General features: G+C 41.0%; 1 protein-coding gene across 4 annotated transcripts; it reads right to left on the bottom strand.

Annotated features, from left to right (window-relative positions):
* Nucleotides 1-369: 369 nt before the first annotated feature.
* MPP3 (MAGUK p55 scaffold protein 3) lies at nucleotides 370-23,481 on the bottom strand. 4 transcript variants are annotated; one of them, XM_083877729.1, is made up of 19 exons: nucleotides 23,392-23,481; nucleotides 20,432-20,541; nucleotides 19,076-19,194; nucleotides 18,526-18,603; nucleotides 16,433-16,513; nucleotides 15,775-15,912; nucleotides 14,757-14,838; nucleotides 13,887-13,972; nucleotides 12,370-12,444; nucleotides 11,059-11,255; nucleotides 9,535-9,599; nucleotides 8,386-8,406; nucleotides 6,624-6,665; nucleotides 6,023-6,187; nucleotides 5,235-5,315; nucleotides 4,604-4,697; nucleotides 3,775-3,856; nucleotides 2,810-2,932; nucleotides 370-1,926 (listed from the first exon to the last, which is right to left on the bottom strand). In XM_083877729.1, the coding sequence occupies exons 2-19, from the start codon at nucleotides 20,454-20,456 to the stop codon at nucleotides 1,744-1,746; spliced, it is 1,737 nt and encodes a 578-aa protein (XP_083733855.1). In that variant the 5' UTR covers nucleotides 20,457-20,541; nucleotides 23,392-23,481; the 3' UTR covers nucleotides 370-1,743. The 4 variants fall into 4 exon arrangements, with proteins under 4 accessions (XP_083733855.1, XP_083733853.1, XP_083733854.1 ...); XM_083877727.1 differs by having other exon boundaries at nucleotides 379-1,926; nucleotides 3,748-3,856; XM_083877728.1 differs by having other exon boundaries at nucleotides 389-1,923; nucleotides 3,748-3,856.
* Nucleotides 23,482-27,844: the final 4,363 nt, after the last annotated feature.

Genomic DNA, 27,844 nt, shown 5'->3' with positions numbered 1-27,844 from the left:
AGACTATAAAGACCTGTTTGTAACCTGAAATACAGACCTAAGGGTGAGAGAAATCTGGCCATTTATTATTTTCATGAAATGACTTAGTTTGAAATGCTGTTACTGAAATAGTTTTTAAAATACTTCACTCAGTTTTTCACTGGATCAAGGTACATCTGTCACAAATTGTCTCTCCAAGAAGCCAAACCCCTTTTGGTGGCTGTGCTGGCAGAGAGCTGACAGCCCACTGCACATGGAGGAGTCCTTGTGCATTGCCTGAGGCACTGCAGGGACCTGACTGGGAAAAGTTCTTGCTTTTGTGGCAGTGGGAACAGAACCTCAGTGCCCATGGGCAGGACCAGACTGGAAGTTGCCATTTGGAGAGGAGGGATGGGGATGACTCTTCCAGACACAACCTTTTGGGCTTGACATAATGTAGATACAGTAACACTGGTATGTAAGAAATGTGATTTTAATATGCAAGTTGTAGTTCTCCTAAATGTCATGGAACAAGAATAACATTATACTGTTATGATATAAGGAACAAGACTGGTACAACAAAAGGTCATGTTTAAAGGGCACAATACACAGGAAATATTAAACCTCAGCAGGCAAGTGAAAACAGGAAGTAGTTACAGCTAACATGCACCTGTACAATGCTCTCCCCTGAAATCCCCCAAATATAAAGCACAGCTACTTCCAGAATCATCTCTGCATCTTCCTAAGACCCACTCAAAAATACTGTATATTCAAGTCTCATCAAATATATACAAGATCCTCTTACAGTTTTCTTCAGATGCTCTGAAAATCTTTACCAGATTTAGAACAGAAGTAGACACAAATGCTGGAAGGATGATGATTTTTACCTGTAGCTCCTCCTTTTAGTGCCCTTTTTGGAGCTGTTCCATTGGTGTCAAGGCTGTGTCCCACCAGGCAGCACAGGCAGAGATGTTTTGCAGAAACAAAGCAGCTTAGCTGTCCTATTTTAGAACCATATGCAGCTGTTTTCATACACATTATAAAAATCTATGTTCTATGAGCTGGCCAGTCATACAGGTGCACTCACAGGCTGGTTTACATTTGTGACTGGGAAAGTGCATAAGCTGTGGATGAGCACAACAATACCTGTGACCTGTGCAAGACAACTTGGAGTACTGGGAAATATGATGGACATACAAAACCCTCTTCTAGAGCTGGCCTGGTTTTTACTGCCCAACAGGAAGGGATTTGCAATTAATGCTTCTGTGTGAAGGGAAGCATGTTTTGCTGGCCAGCCAGATCAACTTCTGAGTCACGGGCATGGTGTAACCACTCCAGAGAACACTTCCCACCCAGCTGAAGGAACTTGTTCCCAACTTCATTCTGAGGTTTTAACTGCAGCCATAAAATTTGTGGCTGGAATTGTGGCCAAAGGACAAACCTCCCATCTTGTCAGTGTCTCAGCACAAAATGCTTTGGAAGTGTGGGACCCTCTGTGAAACATCACTGTAATAAATGCACTATTTCCAGTCTAAAGATCACTAAAAGACTGGACTGGCTTATTTAGTCTGAGTATTAACTTTAAATGACAGCTGCTATTCAAAATTTTGACTCAGAAAGGCAGTGTCAGCTTGGGACTTTGTTCAGTCTTTCCTCATACAGTCTGTATTTATTGCCTTCTAGGTAAGACCTGCAGTTCTGAAGGAAATTCAACTTATTCCCTTTTCTAATTCACTTATTTACAAAACATTTTTATACAGTCTTTCCCTTAAATATGGCAACCAGCTATGACCTAACCCAGCTGACTGGCACCCAAAATGAATCCTTGTTTAGTTTATCTAAAACAGTTTTCAGCTCATTACAGGCACTCTGGAGATCTTCTTTCACCAGTACAGTGTCAATTAAGTGGCCATACTGCTCTTCAATAAATGCTGCTGAATTAATAATTTCTTGCTGTTCTTCATCCTGCTGATCAACACAAGATGTTGGTATGAAATTTGCAGCATGTTCTTCTGGTTATTAGCATTTTGAAGTATATTAACATTTTAAAGTATATTAGCACAATGAGTCATTACTGTGAGAACATGTAACAAAAGCTGCTACCATTAGGAAAAGGTATTGAAGATATTAAAACTGAGCTCAAGGAGCAGAATGCTGCTGGCAGCTGTTCCAAAAAATGCAAGGGGCCTCAGGGAAGGGGAAAAATACTTTACAGGAGGGACATAAAATGGCAATACTTCATTTTATATAGTCAGAGTTGCTGCCTAACCCCAGATATGGGAACCACACCCCTCAAAAACTGAAAAGGAATGCTGCATACACTGTCCCAAGTTCAGTATTTTTGAGGGCTTACACAGAAACTTACCAAGTGAACTTTTAAGTTCTGTAACATATAAATTTAAGTTCAGGTTATCCAAAGTAATGACATTATGCACTCTATTCAGATTTACACATCACCAATCTGCAGCTGATCTAGGTTTGATCCTCGTAAGACATGCACATACTGTGTTTTGTGTGTACACCATAAAAACATTGTCTGCCATTACCATTTGATGGGGCTGCTCATCAGAAATGTAAAATGATTGTTGCTTTATCTTGAGTTCAGCTGCAGCCTTGATGATGTACCCAGATGCATATGGAACACTGGCACTTGGCTTCATGCTACTTTAAAACTTGACTTTATAAGGAAGCAAAAATTCCATTCTGAAGTTCTTCTGAAAGGCTACAGGACCTACTTAGTGCCCCACTTAAACTCTTGTTATGGCAGAGGAGCTCTTTCATGTAATAGAAGTGCTAGCTTAAATACTTCTTTTGTGTCTAAAATGGAGAGATTAGAAGCTGGTATACTTACAAGAGGGGATGAGATTTCTTCTGACATGTGAGATTTTAAGACATTTTTTTTCTTTTCTGAAATAAGAGGCTTCACAAAGATAACATAAGGCTTAAACTCAGGAGTCCTCAAGTGTTTTACTGCCTGTGAACAGATGATTTTTGTTATCAGACTTCTTTTTGTTACATGTCAATGGCAGACTCAAACTGGTTTCAGTAGTTCCACAGGCAGACACACTGTGGTGTGAAGTCCTGTGTCCTACACATCTGACCACAGCAAACTTTTGCTCTACAATCAAAGGCTCATGCCAGTGTCCTGTCCAGCATATAGGAGTGCCTGGAGCACATCCCGAATAGCTCTGTGATTCCCAGGGGCAAAGACATGGCAAAAAATACTGAGGAAAGTATAAAAATACCCCTGACTTCATGGGCAAGTTATGGTTTGCTTTGCCTAAGCAGCCAAACACTGCAAGTTTTAAACTTGGAATTCATCTGAGGTAGTACCAAAAGCCTATTCCTAGCCCAGATCAAAATTTCAAGTATTAACTCACAGCATGGAGGTATTAAGATCAGGTCTACTGGCACTGCTTACAGTGCTCCTGTCCTGGGCTGATTCATGTTACTGTATTCTGTATCTGCACCCAAAAATTGGTTGTTATCTCTGAGATCCTACAAATGACAGCCTTGGGTGGGTGTGGGTGTGCTGTGGTCAGGGCTTTTAAAATCAGAACTAGAATGAAAGAAACAATTTTGTTCTAAGCATTCTCTCTAGGACCTGAGCAGGCTGGGACAGGGATGTATATCAGTCCTACAGCAAGGGAGAAATCCCACAGTGGGGACTCTTAAAGAGACATCCAGGCTGTACCAGCTGGACATGTAGGATCCCTTCCCCAGAGCCCTATTCTGCTCAGGCAGCAGTAAATCATATTTGCATTCTTAAAAATAAGCTGCAGAACTTACTTCAGGTACCACATCCACCAAACAAACCTTCTTTTTGGCCATCACAGAGCGGATTGCCTCCAGGCTTGTCCCGTACAAGTTTTCTTTGTATTCTCCATGTTCCACAAATCTAAAAAGGCAATACATTTTTAAAGACCATCTACAAAAAAAATATTAAGAATATTTAACTTAGAACATTTGACAGCTGTCTCCTGAAGTCACAGCAGTCAACCAGGGAGGCAGAAAACTGGGGGTGAGTGGGAAGGGATTTAATTTTTTCCACTTTTTTTTCCTCCCTTGCTTAGTAGCAACTCTTCATTTATCATGAATAACTAATCAACACCACTGACAAAAAGGGGAAGAAAAAAGGATATTTTTCACAGAAAATAGAACAAAGCTGACAAGGAAATGGATTGCAATTCTCCCATCTTTTGGAAGACTAGTAAAGATCTGAACTTTGAGGAAACACTCGGGCTCACAGAAAGTCTGGTATAGCCACAGGTTCACTCCAGCACACACTTTCAAGGAGACTTGTGAATAAAAGTTTTTACCCATCATATTCAACAGAGTGAGCAGGCCCAGCTAAGTATCTGTTACTTTCACTAGATTCAATTCTGACCAATCCATAAGACCTATGCAGACTTTAAATTCTAACTCAACATCCTCCTACTAATGTTACTCCTAAATTGCTTCCAGCTAAATGTTTGAGTTTGCTCTAACAGTCCAGGCTCAATAAAGAGCTTTTTACTTAGAAAGTTGAATCCTTCTACTATACCTTGTCCATCTTGTCACCTGATTTTGGCACTCATGTGATGTAAAAATGAACAAGCAATATATTTAAATAGTCAATTATACCAGTATTTTAAAATTAACTCACTTGTTTTGCTGCACATCTGTCTCAAATGATTGCTTAGAAACAAAATTGTACTCTACTCCCTCTCTCTCATGACTTTTCCTTGACCTTGTTGTATCTAGAGGAGAAGGGAAGCAAGACATGGGAGACATATCAGCCTTTGCAAACGTTTTCTCTACTTAGTTCCAGTCACATTTTCACAACATTTTTTTTTAAACTGAAGCTGTAATGCTGTTCTCAAGAAAAATCACCCTCTTTTAAACACACAATGTTTTGGCTGGTTTTTAAAATACTAGTTTATCACACCAGCTCTCTTTGCTAGTCACATTCCAATTTTTCTTCCTGCATTAAGTTTTTCTTTTAACAGACACTGAGAAAATGCAATCTGCCCACTCAGGAAAACACAATCAAAAAAACCCCACTGAGCTGACAGAGTTCTAAAATGCAGATTTGCCAAATTACATAATTAATTATTCAGCTATTAAAGGCAAACAAAGTGTATTACAATGAGATAAAAAATTTGAAATACTTCAGATATATGCATACAATCAATAGTCAGAACACAAATTATCATTAGTGCAGATGGCACAACATTCATTAGACAACATTTATGGAATAAAGATGCAAGAAACACAAGTCAGTAAATTTTACTCACGTGGAACTGCAACACCATACTCCTGGGGGTTCTCTGACACGACTTTCTGCTTGAGCTCACTTAACTTGGCCCCCAAACAACCTAATAAAATAAAATAAAATAAAATAAAATAAAATAAAATAAAATAAAATAAAACTGACTGATAGATTCTCTGTGAAATGAAATACTGCAGAAAACAAATGTATCAGTTTCACCCAAAGAACATGATTCAGGAGTGTGCTTGAAGAAAGCTCTTCATGAGAGAACTCATGACCTGTTCTGCCACATTCTGCTTTGAAGATCATCAGGAACAAATTTAATTCTTTGGACTGCTGGACAATCACCTGGCAGACACTAAATCAGAAAATCTGTGATCTTAGCAGTCAGTTCTGTGAGATACCCTTCAATTTTAGGGCATCCTGAGAAACTGGCTTAGCACAAGGCTGATATGCTGAATTAAAATTGCATGCAAAATCTTGTTAGATAATTCTAACATCTGCCTCTTCATCAATACTTCTGACAGCCTAAGTAAACACTGGAGTAAAATCCAAAGGAAAGTGAATCAGAAAAATGAGAAATAGTCCTGCATCATTATTTTTAGAAGGATGTGATCAGTTTGATTGTTTTTTTCTTTTTTAATGTAATTTAAAATAAAAGAGTGAGTTCTGACAAAACACAGAAAAACATTTTAAAAAACCACCCAGAATCACAAAAACCCCCAAGTCAAACATCTAAAGAAAGTCTCTGGAAGTGCAGGATAAGAGAAGAGGGAGAAACGTGAAAAATTTGGAACCAACTGGGTACCTTACCAATCAAAACCACCAGCCTCTGCTGTTCCCCAGGCTGTTGCTGATATTTTGTGACTTCTTCATATGTCAGGAACTCTGCTCCATCTGCCTGCTCTGCTTGCTTGCCTTCATTCCCATTGTTCTCCTTCTCTTTACGACTTAACCTAAAGCTCCTGCGTAACCCGGCTGTGCAGAAAACAAAATACACTGTCATGTCCCCTCTTCTCCAGAATTTCAAGCTTGCTCAGCTACAAGTTATTGTCTTCAAATGTGAGTTATTCCCACAAATTTTGTTCAGAGTCAAATCAGTGGATATACGCTCAGATTACAGGAGAAATGTTTGTATATGGGATAAAAAACCTAACACCCAATAAAATCCCCCTCATATAACTTGAGCTGCCAAGTATTGGTTATGCCAAAGTCAGATTATACCTCTTCACAGAGATAATCTAGTTTATGTATGTATGGGAAATTAATTGAAATAGTTCAGTTTTAACTTTTTAATGTGGAGGTGGGGTTTTGGGGGGGGTTTATTTGGTGAGGGTATTTTGTTTTCAGTTTGGTTCTGGGTTTTTTTGGGGTGGCTGTGCTAGGGAAGAGGAAAAGGGTTTTGGTTACTCACCTATGTAGTGTCCATTGAAATATCCTTCACAGTCACAGTCTTCTGTAAATTAAAAGCAAGGAAGTGGGAGTTGGCACAGGGGAAAGGAGAGTGAGAGGGAGGAAGGAAATATCTTAGACAATGTGTGTGATACAGATCTGGCTCATTGGCAAGGAAAGAAATTTTATAGCCTGCATTGTTTGCAAATACTTTTTTTAACATAATCATTGCTGATACCAAAAAAAACCCCTTGCCTTGGCTAGTGGTTGATATTTGAAAAAATCCTTGACTTTGCTATTGAACTACAGAATTTTACATCTTGGTATTTACAGTTCCCAGAGTTTATGTTTTTCAGCATTCATGACATTTGATTTGTGCTGCTGGTAAAAGTATAATACTCAGGCTTAAGTAAAAAAAAAAAAAGACTCCACAAACACAGAGCTCTTTTATTTAAATTAATAACTTTATAAATGAGTATGATTATGTAAGAAAATTGCCTCTTCTGCTATTTCATTACCATTTGGGCTTGGAAAAAGGGGATCAGAAATTACCAAGATGAACCCTAACTTCCTATAGTTTGACCAAGTTAAATTATTCAGTGCTTATTAATTCTTTATTAAAAAACAAAAGATTTGATGCTTTGGTCATATGCATGTGTGTAAAATAACGTGTTAAAAAACCCCAACCTGTCCCTCCTCAAATTACAACCAGCCCCAAGGCTCCTAGAAGTGTGCATAATAAAACCATGATACTTAATTGCAAAAAAAAATACACTGCAACCCTAAGACCAATACTGAGTTCTCCTGCTTCCTGAAAGAGGGATGCCTGCTTTGTTAACATTTAGGCACCTGTGTCCTTGCAATATTTACACAACTCTACCCATTTTGAGGTGTATGGGATAAACACATTTGGTGGTGTATGGGATAAACCCAACCATAAGCAGAAATATATAACACTTAAACCTTTAACCAAAGGTGCCAGTCAAGAGAGGGCTTTGTTTTTTAATGAATAGTTGCATGCAGGTGTGTAATCAAGCAATGCCAATGTGTACTCCCAAAACATTCTGCCTAAATTAAAATACAAACAGCAATAACATCAACACACAGCTAAGATCAGAGCTGTTTGGTTGGTTTATTTTCTGCTCTTTCAGACTCCTGTTTGACAGCTGCCCATGACTGCTACACTCCAGTTACAGAATATGATTAGTACTTGCAGCAAAGTTGATGGAATGCTAATACTTGGAATATGAATATCAACAAGCAACTGCAATGTGAAAAAAAAAAAAAATCACAGCATATGGAATTCAACAGGAAATACCTGATATTTGGAAAGGCAGCTGGGACGTGACATATAAACTGCATAAGCCCAACAGAGTTGCTCATAATGAAAATAACACAGAGAACAGTCCAAATGAACAATGAAGACAAATCACTTAGGATTGACATGGGTGCCCTAAAATATTAAACCCCAATATTTCTTTATTTTTTTAAACATACCAGATACAAAGACTGCATTTAACTTGCAAGTCTTTGAACCTCACTCAGAAACGTACAGAGCATGTAAATATGTCTCAGAGGACAAATCTTTTCTCTTGGATCAGAAGCAAACTTGGAAGTTACCCCTACTTAAGTCATCAATCTGAATTAGATTAGTTTAAATAATAATTCACAAAGATGTCCTAGGAAAAATAAATCTACTGTTCCCTTTAGAGCTGTAGCAAGTATTTTAGAAAATGCATTGGTTGTTTATATTCAGACAGAAAGTGAGTTAGGAGAGCACCTACCTTTGTCTGAAGACTGATCATCTATAGTTAGCATGAAAGGCAGAGTTGAGATGATATTAAAAGATGGACAAATAATTGAGCAAAATTAGAGAAAATGGAAAGGAAGGTTCTTTTGGTTTAATTTGCTTAGCAGGCTTTTCTATCTTAAAGTACTGCAATACAATACCCTTAAATTCTGGGCTGAAATGTAGTTATTATAACCAGTTATCAGCTTAATTGTCTCAAAACCATCAGAGATAAAGCTTAAGCAGCACTCCTCATTACATGCCTCCACTCCTAATTTGAGTGTAATGAGAACTAATTTGGAAAAGCTTCATTTAAATCAGTATTGCTATTTTATAACTTGATTGAGCATCTTCCCTCCTTGTAGCACAAGAATATCTGTATCTCATCATGCACCAAGGGCAGAAATTCACTCCTATGACTCAAAAGAGACCATTTCCAGAATTTTGTCTACACGAGGATGGCAGTCCCAGCACAGTCCTGCCTGCACAGTCACAGTGCCTGTGCTCAAGTACTCAAAGAGCAACAGAAACACATTTTGGGATAATCATAACATCTTCTGCTTTCCAGCACTTCCTACCAATTTCCTCACAAGCAGAGGTTGTGTGAGTAATTCAGTGACAGAGACTTTAGAGCTGTAAACAACAATCACTCTGAAGTCTACTTAAGACCACCTCTGTAACATCAAACCTGAAATACAGGTTGTCTTTCCAGCTCCTGTGATTTTTATCCTCCTTAAAGCTACACTTTATTTTTATACAACTTTAGTTTCATGCATGCATATAAGGATTTTGAGAAGCATGCATTAGGTTATTTTTGCAGCTTTCAAGTTTCAAACCATAAAGAAGTGTGAACACTGGCAAATTTTAAGGCATCTAAGTATGTAAGGCCTCATTTTCTTGAGAGCAGGAAGCGAGGGAAGCTCTGATTTTTGAAAACAACAGGCACTAGCAACACTGGATAAAGCTCAAACCCAAATCCTCCCCTGGGGCAGCTTGTGTCCAAGCATATCAACCAATGGCAGACTGTATTCAAAATATCAGTCAGTGGTGAAACTCACCCAAACACATCATTATTGAAATAACAGAAAAATACTGAGAACTTAGTACCAATTAAAGCATCACTGAAAGAACAGAACAGACTTACATAATGGTTTCTTCAGAGTTCTGGTATTCTGCAGAGTGCCTGTTGTTCTCCTGTAAGTCAGTCGTCTGGATAGAAAATAATTCTATTTTAGATATGTAAACTCAGAATTATAAAGAATTTGTAGCATGCTATACACATAGCATAGAGAATAAAGAATGAAGCAGTGCTTTTTCTGAAGAAATTTAAAATGTCTCTTATTCAACTATTTAAAAAGCTTTATTTAAAACTATGACAGTCTCAGATTGTTACTGGTAAGAAAATGAAAAGAAGATTCTAAAACATTTTATGCTTCCATATATCAGAGCATAGAAATCAATAGTTTATCAATCTGGGTTTTTTTCTACTCCCCTTTTGCCCACATGATCTTTTTTTGCAACATTAAGTAGATAACCTGTCCAAAGCAGTCATTGCAGCTATGCACATGTAGAAATTATCCCCCTTTTTCCAGATCAATTTGAAGTTTTCTGTTATTTACTAGTAAACAAACCAAGTTACTCAGCTTGTGTGAAAATCAGAACTTGTAAGCTTGTAAGAACAAAGTATCAAGTAAAATTTTCTTAAGTGTTAAAATCACAAACCAGATTACAATTCCTATTTGCTCAACACCTGGATAAAGGCATTTACACAGTCACTCAGGGCAAACAGACACTGAAACAATTTTTATATTCCTATGTACATATTTTTACATGTTTACAATGTCTAAAAAAAGACTGCAGTGCAGCAGCATCTTCTGACATATATGCATGACCAGGGAGAAGGAAGAAGCTTTTGAGGCAGAATTTGCCTAATGTTTCAAAGGAGCTTTCATGTAGTGGAGCCAAGACCTCAATTAGAAATCTTATGGAAATCAAGCAGGCCAGAAACAGCATCAGACCTGTTCAATTGTCTGATACCCCCCTCTGAAACACCTACAATCCAAAGAAGATATTTATCATGATTTGCTGCAAGAATCACACAGTGAGACCAGTGGCTTAAAACAGATTCCTCCTCAAATACAGGACTCCTGTACTGTAAAGACAAGGACTGAGGGATCTTTTTGCTTTAGAAGGTACATGTGTCTTGCTGTGAAAACAGAGAAACTTCAAGCTCTAGAAGGTATCCCAGTCCAAGCTAAATACTCTCTTAGGAGCCAGAAGAAAGATCAGATATTACGTACATAAATTCCAAATAATAAGAATTATTTGGAAGTACAAGACTCTGAAATACAGTGTCTCCATAAGCTAAGATGTTTAAGACTGATATTCTACATTTAATTTCATATATATTTGTTTAGCAAGTGCTTCTGTCCTCATGCTACAAAGCATTAAGACAATGCAAAATACCCAAATCAAGCTAGGAAGTTTATGATATCATTGGAGAAGATGGAGCTTTTTAGCACTTCCCCCTGAGCAGCTGTATTTACCCTGGCATGACCATGCCCTTCATTTCCTGTGAAAAAAACCCCAGCATCAAATCAATATATCAATATAGTGACACTATAAACATATGGAAGAAAAATAAAATCTGTAATCTTGGCTAACAAACCTTTCTTGGAACTGTTTGGAGGGGATCAAGCCTGCTCTGAGGTTGGTGTCCCCAACACGCTTGGCTTGCCACCACGTGGGGTCATCCTGGCTGACAACCTCCAGCACGTGGCGGCGCTTAAAGGGCAGCCCGGCCTCCTGGCAGGGAATGGCTCTGTCCTCTTTGGGGTTATAGCAGAAAAGGGCCCTCATAAACACCTTCAAAACAAAGTGAACATGTCATTTCTTCTTGGCCTAGCTGGAATTTCAAGTATCTGCCTTTAAAAGGCTTTCCCCAATGCTAACACTGCTAACTAATGAAAATAACACATATACGTGTTATCCCTACTTCAAGCACTCAAAAATACAGACATCTAGCAGCTTATGCAGAAGAATAAATTAACTTTCCAGGTTTTATATATATAAAGATATATATTATATATATATATATACACACAATATATAAAAAGTATATATATATTTCATATATATTATATTATATTACATTATATTCTCTCTCTCTCTCTCTTTCCAGCACATACTCAGAAATTATGTATCAGAATTCTGAAACATGAGACTCAAAAGACCAAAGTTCCAAGAAACACAGAACACAATCTACATTAAGTACAAAATTGCAATAAAGGAATGGTTGAACAAAAAAATAAAGGGAGAAAACAATAAAAATGTTTAAAAATGAAAAGAATTTATGGTAAAGTTGCTCAGTGGTATTAGACTGTCTTTAAAATGTTCCTTTAATGCATCAAAATCTACTATTCAACTTTGGATTTGTATCTTAACACTATTTAACACATAACAGCAGAACCACTCGAGGAAGTGATTTGTGGGCTTCAAGGAAAACTTCAGGAATCAAAAGCAGGGAAGCAGAGAGACAGAGAAGAATTTTATGAGAGACCAGTGAAGCATTAAGGTATTGCAGATCAGGCAGGGCAGATGAAGTGGGCTGATGGGGTCACATGGGGAAAGCAGCTCTGTCTCTAGAGAGGTCCATTTGCACTCAAGTGAGTGGCAAAATGCCCAGAGATAATGGACAGATTGCAGCTGCCATGGTGAGAAGAGACAGCAGAACACCAAATTTAATTACACGAACCAAAGAGAAGAGGCAGGATTTCAGAAATGCTATAAAAGAACACGTGCCAAGGTGGAGAGGAGAAGAGTCATGCAAGTAATTCTATTGAACAGAAGGGTACTGCACAGGAAAGCACTCTCATATCTTTGCAGCTCAATTATGTGACTGTGGCAGTTCCCTGTGGAGCAGCAGGGATGCTGCATTCACAGAGATGTAGAGATGTGCTCCAGCACTGCAGCTCCATACCTTGCTGTCCTTCAGACGATCCTCCTCTTTGATGGCCGGAATTATCTTTAATGTTATTGACCCTCGAGACTGAGCCTGAGGAAAACAGAAATGGCTTTTTACTTCAAGAGCAGGACAAGGATACAATGCAGACTGTTCAAGCTCCAGTTAAGCAGCTAGCAGCTGTCTCCTTCTCAGAACTCTAACACACTAAGCTAATCCACTATTTAACTGCAGTACAGAGAGTATCAGGATGTTCCAGGACTCCACAACAGAGTCTTGCTCATGGAGACATCCGCAGTAACTACTTGGCTAAAATATATTAAGACCTGAATAAAAATTCCTTAGTTTGCTTTTAGCAATTGCATTAATTTCTGGGCTACAGTTCACAAGACATTAAATACTTCTGAGGCTTTTAGTAAAACACTTTAATTTTTGCAGACTAATAATTTTAAAGTGCTTCTTTGAAAAATACTGCTGTGTTTTCTCCATATAGTGGCTAACTTGTTAAAAGTGAAATATAAACATCTTCAGAATAAACATCTACTTTCACTCTAGAAATATTTGTTAGGAAATGACAATTATTAGTTATAGTAACCTAAAAAGCACTTCTAGGGCCTTCAGAAATCTAGAATGGATTTCTCTTATCTGTTTTAGATGCCTTATTTTGCATGAACTGTGTTGTAGAGAAGCCTGCAATTCTGCACAGATTAAAAAGCAAACACAGACAAACATTTGTATCTTTTCTACAAAAAATAAACCATGAAAAGGAAAGTGTTATAGTTCAGGCCTTAGCTCACATAGGACATATATAATTAGAAATTACACAGGACAGATAAATAGCATCCCAAGATCCCCATGAATAAAACTTTACACACTACTTTGAAGTGCTTTTGCCCCCCAAGTTAAAAGCAGTCATTGGCATTACTTGGGTTATTTGAACTAAATTGAAATTAGGTGATGGAAGAGATGCCAGGCTCCTTACTGTGCCCCGAACTCCACTCCACACCAAGACAAGGGGGAACCACAGCACAAGAGGGAAGTCAGGGATAAAGAAGCATAAGAGCTACAACACTTTCTACCAAAATTTGTGGCTATTCATGTTAGAGAAGCTGGAAGCAAGGAATTGCTCATGTCAGCAGGAATCTGCTGGTAAAGAACAGGCTGACAGCTCTACTGAGCACAGGGACAAGACTCTCTTCAGCTTCCTAACACACCACGTTATGAATCATCTTCTAGGATGTATTTATAATTTCCAGTTTGCTTGTCATAAACAAAGCATTAAAGGGAAGTTCTTGACAGAGCAACATGTTAACTTTGTATTTGTATCTTACTTGGTACCAATCCAGCTCGCAGAAGTTTCTGAAGTCAAAAGGAGAAGACTAATCCACTGGGAGAAGAAAAACTCTTAATGCAAAGACAAGCAGGGATTGCATCTTTTAGCTCTATATTTTAAACTCATGGTTAAATGTCATCATCTACTGTAAGTACTAGATCACCAAACAGAAAAAGATCTTGAAATGAAAATCAGTGCAGACCAAAATCTGACTTATTTCTTCTGGTCGTTTGTGAAGCACAGTAATACCATTGACTTCTCTTAGTTCATCTCCAACATGGACAAGACCTGAAAAGATGGTAAGGAAATTAAAATAGGTCTGGAGACTGGAAAGCACCACTCCTCTGATGTCCAGCCTAAGTCATTAGCATGTACTTCCTCTCCTCCCTCATCCAGACTGATGGATTTAGTACCAAAGCCAAATGCCTTTGTTGGAAATGTGCCTCAGAGCCTCCTGCCTCTATTTCTTATGACACTTTTTTTCCATGCAGCACAGCTCAAAGCAGAGCAGTGCACAGGCAGGCAACTTGTGGCAAGGTACTCTGGAAAAACACTATTTGGATCAGTATTAAGTATGCAAAACTGAAATAATTTCATGAGTGTGAGCAAATCTTATGAAGTCAGGAGACACACTGCTGACTATAAAGGCAGGAATGACATCAAATCTTCATACTCACAGAAAGAATGCTAAACTAATTATTTTTTTTTAACAAGCCATAAAGAGGCTCTACAAGATTTAGGTTTGTTTATCCAGTTCAATAAAAAATGTTTTACTTATCATATATATAGCTGCTGTTAACTGACATAAAAGAATTTCTCAGTAAAGCAAACAGAAAACAACACATGATACAATGAATAAACCAAGCTACTAAATTAAAAGTAAAAAACATTCTTTGCTTTCTTCTAAAGCTCAAACATACTTCTTCCATCTCTGTTTTCATTATTTTCCTAATGGCCATTTTAATAAAAAGCATGTGTAACTAGGTTAACAGATTAGTGATGAAAATACAGAAATGCTACAAGCATGCTTACGGAACTTTACAAAATGTAGAAATGTGCACTGCAATCATACCACTGCGATCAGCTGCACCACCCCTCATGATCCTTGCTACAATCACAGCTCCTGTATGTTCATCTCTTCTGATGGTAGCTCCCTGAAATAAAAGATACCACCCCACCCCAAAAAAAAACAGTAAGAAATTTGCTCTGAATTCAGCAACCAGTGAAATAACATGTATGTAATTATGTCTTTTAAACTGGAATTCATTTGTTCTATGGATTTCCTCTTTCTCCTTGATATTTTCCACCATCATTCAAGTTTTGCCCAAGTCAAGTGATTATGGCAAAGTGCACCCACCTTCCTTTCTGCTGATTTTGCTAAGTGCTTACACTTCCTGTATTATTGTGGTCATCAAGTCACTCAAGTGTGCAAAACAGCTTATTGTAACAAATTTTTCCTCTTCTGAATCTTTATACAATAGTCAGCACTTTTATATGCAAAAACAACAAAAGCCAAGTAATTAGATTTTTTTCCCTCCTCCTACCTCTGCTGGCAAGACAAAGCTTTGATCAGGAATTTACTCACTGCTCCCTTCTACTACTGTGATACACAAAAAGCAGATTTCTTTCCCAATGCAACTGTTTTTCCTTAGGAAATCAATTCTTCCATTTCCATTTGTATAAAATTAGCACTCTGACAATATAATGCTTACATACAGATATCACACATACTCTCACCATACATCACTGACTTTCATACAAATGAATACATTAAGTCATTGAACGTTAGCTACAGTATGAAAATAATTAGTACCTATCATCAGCATAATTGCTTCAGCATATACAGTTTCTTCACTGTGCTCCCTGTGCTAAATGGGATTATAAATTATGCCCATAAAGCATCTAAATGCAAAATTGTGAAGATGCATTTATGTTTTATCAAATTGTTTTTTATGTTACTTTACAAGCTTCAGAACACTCCAAGTTTCTGAAGGCTATTTGATGACATCTTTAAGTATCCTCTCCATACTCACAATAACTCTCTCGCACTATAAAGTTTTATGACTAGAGATGGGTGATGTAATATGTACCAAAGGTTCTTTATTTTTCACGAGCCGAACAATTTTCACTGATTCCTCATCAAAATCATCATCAAAATTATCAGGCAGAGGTGGAAGAGCTGGGTCAAAGTTCTTCTGTGCTACAGTGTCATGTACTACAAGCATTGCCTGCATAAAGGAAATAAAAAACCAGTAATTAAATGGAGTAATTCTACAATTCCCATTCTCATGTTTCCAGTATTACAGCAACATTAAACCCCCCCATTCTACCCTCACCACAAATTATCCAAAAAAGATTTAACAATTACCTTACCTATCATGTGAACTATATACTGGTATATGTCAATATTTAAAATAAATCCAAGCAACAACAAAGCTCAGCCTAAAAAAACCTTAAGTGGACTAGGAAAAGCAAGAAGGTATCCTCTTCTTCTTTTCTTTATGGATCCCTCAGAAAACAGGAAGGAAGGGAGGAATGGAAGACAGCATGGTGCATTATGCAGAAAAGCTGTCTCTTCTCAATTTCCTTCACATCCTAAAGTCTGTGCAGGAAATCCCAGTGGAACAGAAATTTGGAGGAGGTTTTTCCTTTCTCCTAGGGAGGCTTCTATATAACTTTTCTGTTACAGAATGTTCTATTACAATTCTGCAAAGGCATTTCGTTAAGGTCCCCAATGTGGTTTTTTACCCTGAGATGTGGTGTTGACAACAGCTGAAGCAGCTCCTTTTCTTCATTATTCACTGGTGCTGTCTGCAACTCTTCTATTACCTTTAAAATAAAAGTTTACAACCTCAAAATTAAAGGAGTCTGCCAAAAAAGATTATGTATTTACATTTCTGTTGAGTGTTTGCTAACATCTATTATCTGTCAAAACAGCCTGTACAGATCAAAACTGATCCCAGTCCATAGTGCATGAAACCTGAAAGTCTCTTCAGATATTTTATTAGATAGTACAGAAGACAGCATTAGGAATCAGAATAATAATCCCTAAATATACATTTTAAGAGTTATTTCAGCTATATAATTTCAGGAGTGAATTCTCAAATTTCAAATTCTATATGGAAGATGTAAATTATACCTGAAACAGCACTCTTGTGCTTGTATTATTTGATAAAAGACTTTAAACCTTTCTGTAATTATCTAGTATTACCTGTGTGGAACATGCAATCTAACTTCCCTTGACCCCTGCAAAACCTGGCCACCAAAATATGTCCTGGAGTCTCAGGCCTTTAAACAGAAGATAAGAGAAGTAATAGAGGCACTTCTGCACTGGGCTGATTGGGTGGGAGGAGAGATAAAGCAAGGGAGGGAGGGAGGAGGAAGGGAAAATGGCTTGAGACAAAAGAAATTTCCTTAGCCACTTAAGGGTTCTAAACAGGGAAGTCATATAGTTCTATAAAAAACTTCTCTGCTGTTCTTTAGATGGAGATTTTGTATGACTTGACAGGTAGCAAGGCTGAAGCTTTTGTGGAGGTGGCACAGTGTGTGTGGGAACAGGGAGAGGGGGTGTGCTGCAGGTTAAGGTGGGACACTGGGCTCTCCTGACTTTGAAAAGGGAGATATTCCAGCTCCCAAACCTTCCACTGCCCCTCCCTACCCTATGGCAGAGAACAGGCGCATGTAAAGAGGCAGCAAATGCAGAGCAAATTTCCTTTCACAGGCACATGGCACCGTGTCACACACAAACCCAAGACACAACTCTGCTCTGTGACCAGACTGGGGGATGAACTGACTGAGAGCAGCCCTTAGAGAACCACCTGAGGATCCTGGGAGATGAAACATCAGCTACACCATGGCAATGTGTGGGCTGCAGTGAGAAAGACAGCTGTGTCCCAGGCTGCCGGAAGAGAAGCAGGGGCAGCAGGGCAGGGGAGGGGATCCTCTCCCTCCTCCTGCTCTCTTGAGAACCCCTCTCCTAGAGCAGTGTCCAGCTCCAGAGTCCCCAGGGCACAGACCTGTCCTAGTGCATCCACAGGAGGATCACCAAAATGCTCAGAGGGCTGGAACACCTCTCCTATGAGGAAAGGATGAAACAGATGGGATTGCTCAGTTTGGAGAAAAGAGGGCTTGGGGGAGACTTTACTGCTGTCATTCAGCACATAAAGGAGGCTTAAAGAGAGAGAAAAGCACTTTACCAAGGCTTGTAGTGACAAGACACAGGGCAGCAGTTTTAAATTGAAAGAGAGATTTAGATTGGATACAAGAAAGATTTTTTTTTATGATGAAGGTAGTGAGATGCTGGAACATCTGCATGGTGAGATGCTGGGAACAAGGCTGCCAAGAGAAATTTGGGATGCCCCACCATTGGGAATGTTCAAAATCAGGATAAACAGGGCTGTGAGCAATCTGACCCAGGGAAAGGTGATCCTGCCTGTGGTGGGTAGATGAGATCACCTCTCAAGGTCCCTCCAACCCAAACCATTCTGTGTCAACAGCAAAGCTGCCTGGGTTCTAATAGCTTTAAGTCTGAATATAAGACTGAATGCTCAGCTGGGATAGCCTTTTGTCAAGACAGGGCTGAATGCTTTCTGCAGCCCCTCCCTTAGGAAGAGCATTAATAATATCCTTTCCTTATACCGAAGTGTCCATCTTCACTAGACATTTAATGAGTTGGTATTTTTGAGCTCCAATTTCCTTGATTAATCATGGCCAACAGATTACAAAGATAGCTGGGGAAGATGAGAAATCTGTTCACATGTAGTACAATTGCAAAGCTTTGATCTGTTAGAAAAGCAGGCATAAATAATAGAAAAAATTATGAGACCAGAATTTTTACTCACATCTTCAACTAATCCTGCTGCACTGTGTAAAACGGGAGTTGGACTCTGTCTCTCATAATGACGGAGCTTTTCATGAATCTGAAAAAAGATTATTCAAGGATATTTCTACAGAGAGATACAAAACTTTCTAAATATACCTACACTGGAATATTTTTATATTTAAGGAACATAATTTATCTGAGATGTGTCAGAAAAATAACCACTCTTAGGGTTATTTTTGTTTTGTTTAGGAATATTTTAGTTTTATTTTTGCTCATGGTAGTTTCAGACAGTCAGAAAATCTGTAAAGACTTTAGGAGCATATGGGAAAAAATGGAAGCTGTTTCACACTATTTTTTAGCTATGAGGCACTGTATCTTCATTTTAATATTAGCAAGAAGAGCAGAAATATGCTAATTGTCAAATATTAATGTTTGTTTTTAAACACACATATGTTTGGTCAGTACAGAACTCTTTAAGAAGTTTGGCAAAGTAAATGATTGATAAATCAAGGGAACGGAGAAAAGGTAAACTGTAAGGAGAATGTACATAAATAAATATAAACTTTTACCTTCATCAGGTAGCTGAGACTCCTTTCACTGAAGACATCCCTAAGGAATCCCATTTCCTCTTTATGATTTGAATCAGGTCTTAGCTGAGATGTCAAAAGGGCCAAAGTTTCATGCAAGCCTAAATTTAGATTCAGGACAGAACAAAAACATTGTACACATTGTCCACATCCCATTTCTCATGGGATCTTCTACTGCAGACTGAACAGTCACTACATTTACTTGGGTACCACACTGGTGATCATCAAGTTTCCAGAGAGACTTGTGTTTATCCACCACTAATTTTGACACACTCCATAAGTGGCAAACACAGCATTACATCAAGGCAAAAGCTAACAAAGTAATGTATATATTTTTTAAAATTATCTCTCACATTTCCTATTTCATGTTTATTACACTTTTGTTTCCAGAACCCTTTGTTTCCCTCTCACAAACTCTGAAGTTTTAGTGCCACAGCAGACTCTCAGAAAGACTGAATGTCCTCCTTTGTTGCTCAGGTAGCAGCTCTACTACCCCAGCAACTTTGCCTACAAGTGTTATCCTGCCCTTCTACCTCTGAGGCACACGTAAAAAGCCAGGTCTGACCAGAGGAAGAAAGGACAGGTGGTGATTTCCATTGTGGTGGAAACAAAGCTTGTGGCCAGTTTTCTAAAAAGCGTTTAAATCACCAACATGCCAATTTTCCACAGAGTCAGAAAAACACCAGATTTCTCCTGGTGAACCATGTTGGGGAAGACAAGACCAAAACAAAACATGAAAATTAAAAGAGAATAAAAAAGGGGAGGGCATTCAAATCTATTCCTGTAGCTATTCTCTCCATGAACTTTAGAGTGGATTTGAATCCAGGTGACTCAAACTCACTCCTGCATCATTTAGAATGTATGACTTCCCCCTGGGCAGCATAATGGAGAAGCCAATAGTCTTGAACAGTCACTTATTTTAAGTTAAAAGGAAGAATATTACCAAAGTTTACCAACCCCTGTTCAGAAAACATTAAGAAGTGACACAGCAAGCAGCAGATATATGGGCTGATCTTTAATAAACATATGTAGAAGGCACTGTTAACTGAGAGGTCCAATTCTGCCTACAGGAGCCTTTCAGAATATAGTCAGGTCTGCCAGAATATATTCAGGTCTGTCAGAATGTATTCAGGTGCTCTAGGGTTCTTAGGAAACTGTTTCCTGACAAACGTTCACCTTTTACACTCCACCTTCCTTCTTGTAGGTAATCCCTAAAAAACTCCAGTTGAATTATCTTAATTCTATTACATTCTACTCCAATTTGAATTAATTTTATGTGTGAAGCACCTATGATAAGATTTCAGTCACTGTTCTGTTGAAAGCATGCAGTTGAGTTACCTGAGTCTTCTGAAAGCACTGGCATGGCTCTGTTCTTACTCTGGGAGACAAATGTTCAATTTAAACCAAAGGATTGGTTCTTCTTTCTGGACTGTGGTTCAGAGGCAGGCCTGAAATGAGTAAACGTAATACTTAAGCTCAAGCATGCAAGAAAAATGTCAGGCATGTAAAAATAACAATTTTTCAAGTTTTCAGTTTAGCCTGAATCAAGCAGAGTTCTGCAGTTATTGTGCTATGCAAGTAACAAAATTAAAAAATACTGGGTTATGTAATAACCATATTGTGTCTTGGATAAAGCTGAGGCTAACAGGAGCATCTGTCAAGACAGATAGTTTTAACAGTCTGAATAACTGTCTGAAGCAATAGAAGAGAAGGGATGTTTAATAGCACTGGAAAATATCACATGCAGAAACAGAGCATGCAGGAAGATGCCACATCACAAAATGTTCTGGGGCTTCCTAAAAGCACAACTCAAAGAAATGTCCTGGGCTCCTGAGGAATCCCATGTACAGCTCCCTAAAGCTGACAGCACAGTCACTGTACCAACCCTGGTCACAGGTACTAAGGATGTTATAAAAAATAAAGCTACTTCCACTGCTCAGAAATTGCTTTAGATATTTCTCTTGCAGATTTCTCTTGTCACTGAAAGCAAATTACTCCAGAGCAATTATTTTTTTTAATTTCAAAAACAGCAAAATTGAATCTATGTGTATAATTGCCAGTCCAAGATGAAACATTGTGTTTCAGGGCACTTACAATCTTGTTCATGCTTATAAAAGTCACTGGACTAATATTTGCATAAAAATAAACTTCCATAACAGCACACATATTCAACTCTTTGCTGAATACAAAAAAAAAGGGCTGTTCCTTGTGTTTCTATTTGTAGACAAGTCTCTGATATTCTGATTGTATGAAACAAGTTTGATGGTCTTCCAATTCAAATTTTCTTGACTAGCTGCCTGAAAATACCATAGTACTGCATGGCAAATGAGCATTTATTTATTTATAGTTTTCTAGATTCCCCAGTTTCTCTACAACATAGTGAAATACTATACTCAACAGTCACCTGTGTTTTACACCCTGTGTTTTCTACCACTACAATGAATTAATCCATCTGGGCATCAAAACATAATGGGAGTTCTCTAAGTAAATGAACTGAGTGTTGAAATATATATACTATAACTTTATTTAAACACTCTTATTACCTATTGCTGAGAAGAAATAAACATTTTACTCACAAACACACACTTCATGCCAAAAGAAATTTATGGACAATTCATTCGACTGCTTTGGTTCCTTGACTGTGGCATTTCATTTGACACATATTTAAATCTTCTCAAATTATTAAGAAAGAGAACTTTAACTGCATTCTTCATCTTTGCAACCATGTGTACTTCCTACTGTCAAACCTGCTTAGCACCAAACCCCACGAAAAGCCAAGTTATTTTCCAGATTCTTAGTGAAAAAAACAGCCCACACAGGAATGTGGAAAACACACATTTCAGCATCTTAAAAACCTGAGAGCAAACTCAGGAGCATCAGAATTAGTGGAGTGAGGCACAGCAATCAAAATGGAGGCTTTCCCTCGAGGCACCTTCCATGCTCTGTAAAAATCCTGTGACACAGAACTGGAATGAACACTCCAAAGAATGAAAAGCATTCCATACCCAGGACTGGCTCTCAGAGGTATTAAAATCAGCCCCAGCAGATGTGGTATTTTTCAAGATGGGTCTCAAACCCATGAATCTGTCCTCTCATCCTTGTAGTATCAACGAGCTCAAATACACTTTTTGTCTTTACAAACCTCTACCTAAACCTTAGTTCATTTTTCACACATATCTTTGTGCAGCTGCTCCCAAGACTGAATGCCTGAAGCACCTTTCCTGCCTAGAAAAAGGGCTGTTAATATCTGGAAGAGGCTAAATAAACTGAACTGATGCTCGCCATGGGGTCAAAGCAGGAGATAAACCAGAAGCTAATATGACTTGGCAAATCCCCATTAGCTTGCAGAATAAACCTATTGTGGTTCACAGCCTAACACAACATAAAGCTTCTGTAATCCAGATTGTATCACTCAAAGCTGTAGCTGCTTTCAGAAAGCGACTGCATTTCAACATTGTACATCGCCCTGGTGGTTCGGTCAGAAGATACATCAGCATGCTAATCGGGCCATAGGTGATAAATGATAGCCACACCGGATTTCTCCTCCTGTTTGAACCTGAGTGAAGCTCTTCTGCGGGGTACCGAACCTACCCTGGCAGGGAAAAATACACTGCTCTGGTGGCTGACCGAAGGAAGCGCAGACAGAACCGCACACCGTTCCCTGCTGAGCACCACGGGGCCGGACAGCTCCCCGGGCGGCGCTGGGGCCCCGCACACAGCCGGGCTATGGCCCCGCACACGGCCGGGTTAATGCCCCGCACACAGCCGGGCTCGGGCCCCCCGCACACGGCCGGGTTAATGCCCCGCACACACAGCCGGGCTATGGCCCCGCACAGCCGGGCAACCCTCGGGCTCTGTGGGGGCCCGCCTGACACCCCCCCGGGCAGAGCACCAGCAAGGGCTGTCCCGCCCCGGAGAGAGCTTCATGTGAGCTCCACCAAACCCGCTGGCGGTGGTTCTGCCCGAGGCGATACTTGCGGGCCCAGACCCCCTCAGAGCTCCAGCGCGCACAGAGCGAGGTTCGGTTCCGTTCTGTCCCGGATCCCCGGCCCGCCAGCAGCGACACAGCCCTGCCCGAGCTGCACCCCGAGCACCCTGCGGGCCCACACCCAGCAGGGCCGGCTGGACCCCGCGGGGAGCCCCCGGGCACACCCCGCACACCCCCGGGCCCCCTCAGGCCGGGCCGCGCCTCCAAGGCAGCACCGAGCCCGGCCCGGCGAGCCGCAAAATGGCGGCGGCGCGGCCGCCCCTGCAGCCCCTGTCCCGCCCCGCTCCCCGCGCTGCCCCAGGCCCGGTACCTGCTGGAGCGGCCCAGGCTGGGCTCCTGCGGCGCTGGAGGCTCTGCCCCAGCCTGTGCGCACCTCGCTCATGCGCCTCGGAGCCCTCAGTGCTACGCGCCCCTCCTTCCCTCCCTCCCCCGAGCCGCCCGGGCCTGCGGAGCGGCCGCGCTCGTTGGTGCCGCTGCAGAGCGGCCGGATCGCCCCGGTGTGGAGGCTCGCAGTGACAATCGGGCGGACGGCGCACCGCCAAGGTTAGCGCCGGCCCTGGCCCCGGCTCCGCTCCGGGGTTTGCCCCAGGGCCTGCGGCTCCGGACGCGGCTGGGCCGGGGGAGCTCCGGGCGGAGCTGGGCCCGGCCTCCAGAGGCCCCTCATTGAAGTCACCCTTGGGGACTGTCCGGAAAATCCAAAACGCCTGACGCTTAAAAAGGAGACAGAGGAGTCCTTATACTTTATTCGAATAAAGGGAGAGAGTCCATCGTGGCACACACCAAAGGGGTTTTCCCTCTCGGGGTTTCCCTTTATCCCAAACCCCCGGGCACACGTTGCTCTTTTCCCCTTGCTGAGGTACCAGGGAGGTGCAGCCTTCCCAAACCGCCTGCCCCATATCCCCCTTTGAACCTGGCATTTTACCCCAAAATTCAGAAAATCAGCCTTATGCTCACCCTTGTCTATCTCAAAAGCCAAACTGTGCGGGCCCAGTACCAAACCTGCTCCACCCAAAGGTAGTAGAGACATTAAGGCCCATTTCAAATCCGTTAACACCCATCTCTTCATCACCCATCAAATTATTTGTAGACATTAGCACACATCTTTTCCTTCAGGGCGGGGTGTCATTCACAGCCTCTGATGCCCTGACAGTTTCCAGGTGAGCTCGGGGGACACTGCACAGAGTTTCCGATGTTTTTTTTAGGAGGATTCATCCCAAGAGGGCACAGCCTTGAAGTGTGCACAGAAATACCGTGGGGCAAATTGCGCTGGGGGATGTTTGGTGCTCAGCAATCGAGGCAGCAGAAGCTCACAGGCTGACGGCACAGGACGTGCTCAAGAAATCATTCGGACCTTAAAGGTGGAGACAAAAATCTGCACTCACTGAAGGGGGTAACCAATGGAGAGACAGAAAGTGAGGGTCACTAAACATCACAGTGTGGCAGAAGATCTGCTAGACTCTGCACAGGTAGGTAGTGGTATTTTTTCCAAGAAAAGAAATGGTATTATTTAGGAAACAGGCTAGGAACAGATGAGTTTTAGACTGCAGAATACTCCAGCTGTTCAAACCTTAAAAGCAGTAAAGGACAATTATTCACTTGTCAGATGCAATACTAAGTAATAATTTAAAAGTATAGCTACGTTAGACAGTCAAGCCCTTAGGAGTAAGCCATCCTTTAAAAATATATATGTTTATGAAGACTAGTCTGCAGCACAGACATTCCTCTGAAAAGAATAACCAAGCTATTTATTAAAGTATTCACTAAACATTATGATTTTGTGCTCTACAGAATTTAATGTATAAATAAATAATATTTTCTCCAAAGTTATTCATAAGTGATGCATCACTGTGGCGATAAATGTCATTAATAAAGACAAATAGAAAATGGTTCCCAGTATTCTAAGGTTCATCTGAAGAAAGAGTAATGTGAAAGAAAATAATACTTTCCATCTTCCAGGCTATAAACAGAGGTGTTCTGATCCTCATCAATCACTACTGTTGACTGTAAAAGTATAGGAAAACTGCTAAATATATCAAAATAGAGTGACAAAGACATACAGAAACTTGGCACTAGACAGCTTGGATCATTGTCAAATAATTTTTCATTTAATTTGTAAAAATTCATATATGAATATGATTTCTTAAGTCACAGTTACTCAAGTAATTGTTATTTCTTCTTGAAGTTGCCAGTGCTACTTCTTGACATTAAAGTTCTTCGCTGCAAATGGTTTAAGGTTTTACCTTGCAAGGTACAGTGGCTGCAATATTACTAAATGCATACAGGATCAGCTGTTTTCTTCAAATAAAAGTTGATCATTACAAGAAGAGCCAGTAATACTTTCCCTGTCTGCTGCAGCTACCAGAAGAAAATCTAGCAAGCTGTTTCTTCTGTCCTTTGACTTTTTAAAATAGTGGCAACTTTGATGTACTATTTTACAAGTTAACAAAAAAGAAACAATGAAAAGAAGGAAAATCCCATGAAACCTAAAATCTACAAATCAGTTTTCACTTCCGTGCACTTAGAGAGTTAAATTTACCCTCCTGTGCTCTGATGGCATCATTGAATGCAAATGCAGTCCTGTAACACTGAAGATCATTTTCATTGCATTGCAGTTGGAGGGTTATTTAAAAAACCATTTTGAAATTGGGGTACTGCCTTTGTGATTTATCAGCTATGCAGAATAACCCTATTTTCTTACAAAAATGGAGAACATAAAATTCTGTAGGTGAATGTGTTACCCTTTCAGAGGCTGCTCTTTCTCAAGACAGCTATCCTTGCAAGCAGAAAATACACAAATATTTCCCAGGTAAAAGCTGTCTTTTGTCTGAAAGTGAAAAAAATACAGTTTCTGAAAGAAAGCCTGTCTGAAATCTAGGAAATAAAAATCTATGATTGTGTTTTTCAACTCTACCATCAGGCTGAAAAGGATCCAAAATTCACAATCAGGCAGATGAGAAGAAGGGAAGGGAAGGGAAGGGAAGGGAAGGGAAGGGAAGGGAAGGGAAGGGAAGGGAAGGGAAGGGAAGGGAAGGGAAGGGAAGGGAAGGGAAGGGAAGGGAAGGGAAGGGAAGGGAAGGGAAGGGAAGGGAAGGGAAGTTCGTTTCCAGCTAAATCACAATGCTATCAAGTACAGACTGCAGTGAGAGCAAGGCAAAATGCAGGAGTTCAAAGATTCAAGTTTTAGCTTTGGTACCCATGGCATTTTATGAATATAACCCTTAATCCCTCAGTAAACTCCCTCAGCTTTGTTCAGCTTGTCTGAAAGGAGCCTAGTTAAACTGAGATTTATGCCACTGACAGAAAATAAACCCCAAAATATTACCCTCTCCATATGTACTTAAAAATGCTTGTTTGTGCTTTAGCATTTGGTGAAAATACTGAAATTAAACTTCAGGCAGATGAACGCTTTGTTCAGTTCCCAGTCTAGGGCTGAAGCAAAACACAGTTGCCATCTACTGCAGACCCATCTTCTAAAATCTCAGTAACTGCAGGCTATGGTTTTGTAATGACAGTGCTCTACTGAAAATCAGGAGTTGAAATGACTGACCTGAATGATAATACTGTTTCTCTACAGCTGAGAATTAATATACTAATTATTTTTGAAAGACATTAAAAATAATAAATGTGGTGGAGGGGAAAATTAAAAGCATAGCCCCATTTTGAGCCTTTAAAATTTAACAGGGCTTTAATATGCCCACCAAAACCAGAAGAGCTGCATTGTAGTCACATAAGCTTCCAGGGAAAGGTCTTTGGAACAGTTTCTCTGTGTTAAGCAGGAATGCCTAAACATAATTACAGTCTAAATCCCATGGACCAGGCTTTACTATGGTAAAGGCTGTGGTTTACTTGGAATACTTATTTTACGTGAAATGCGGACTGAGGATTAGCTTCTTTGCATTCCTTTGTGTAAGAGATGACCTGCCTCACGATTTCCCTTTCAAGTTCCTCCTCTCAGCGGAGGGCTCGGTGCCGCGCTCACTGTCACTGTCACTGTCACTGTCACTGTCACTGTCAATGTCACTGTCAATGTCACTGTCACTGTCGCCTCCGGCAGCCCAACTGCGCTGCCGGGGTGACCCGACCTGTGCAAGCGACCCTCCGTCCCTGAGAGGGGTAAGGAAGCGTTGATGGCACACGGCGGGCAGCAAAGAGCCGCCGGCGATCCATCCCCGGACCAGCGGCTGTGTCCCCCCTGCCCCGCCGCCCTGAGCGCGGAACCCGCGGGGCTCGGCCAGACACCCTGGGGCTGGACCCGCCCCAGCCCAGGCATCCCCCGCCCCAGTCCCTCTCTCCCCGCCCCAGCCCAGCCCAGCCCCGCTCTCTTCAGCCCAGCCACTCTCTCTAGCCCCAGCCCGTCTCTCTAGTCCCAGCCCCTCTCCCCAGCCCACCCCTTCTCTCCCCGCCCCAGCCCAGCCCCGCTCCAGCCCCATCCCCGCTCTCCAGCCCAGCCCCTCTCACTCCAGCCCAGCCCTTCTCTCCCCGCCCCGAGCCCCGGCTCTCCCCGCCCCAGCCCAGCCCGGTTCTCCCCTCCGGCTGCTCGGTCCTGCCGCCGTCTGCCCGCTCCGGCCGCGGCTGCTCCGGCCCTTTCCCTGCCCTGCTGGCGATCGAGCAGCGCTGGCAGCGCGGTTCCCGCTCCGGCTCCGGCTCCGCGGGCATCCCGGTGCTCCCCGGCTCCGGCGGCTGCTGCAGGCAGCGAGGTGCGCTCACCCTCCCGCCCCGCCGCATCCCCGGCGAGCCCGCGGAGCCCCCGGGCAGCCGGCGGC

Source organism: Zosterops lateralis, assembly GCF_965231275.1.
Source record: "Zosterops lateralis genome assembly, chromosome: 24".
Lineage (NCBI taxonomy): Eukaryota > Metazoa > Chordata > Aves > Passeriformes > Zosteropidae > Zosterops > Zosterops lateralis.
The sequence above is the reverse complement of the archived record's forward strand: the minus strand, read 5'-3'. Positions and strand labels throughout refer to the sequence as shown.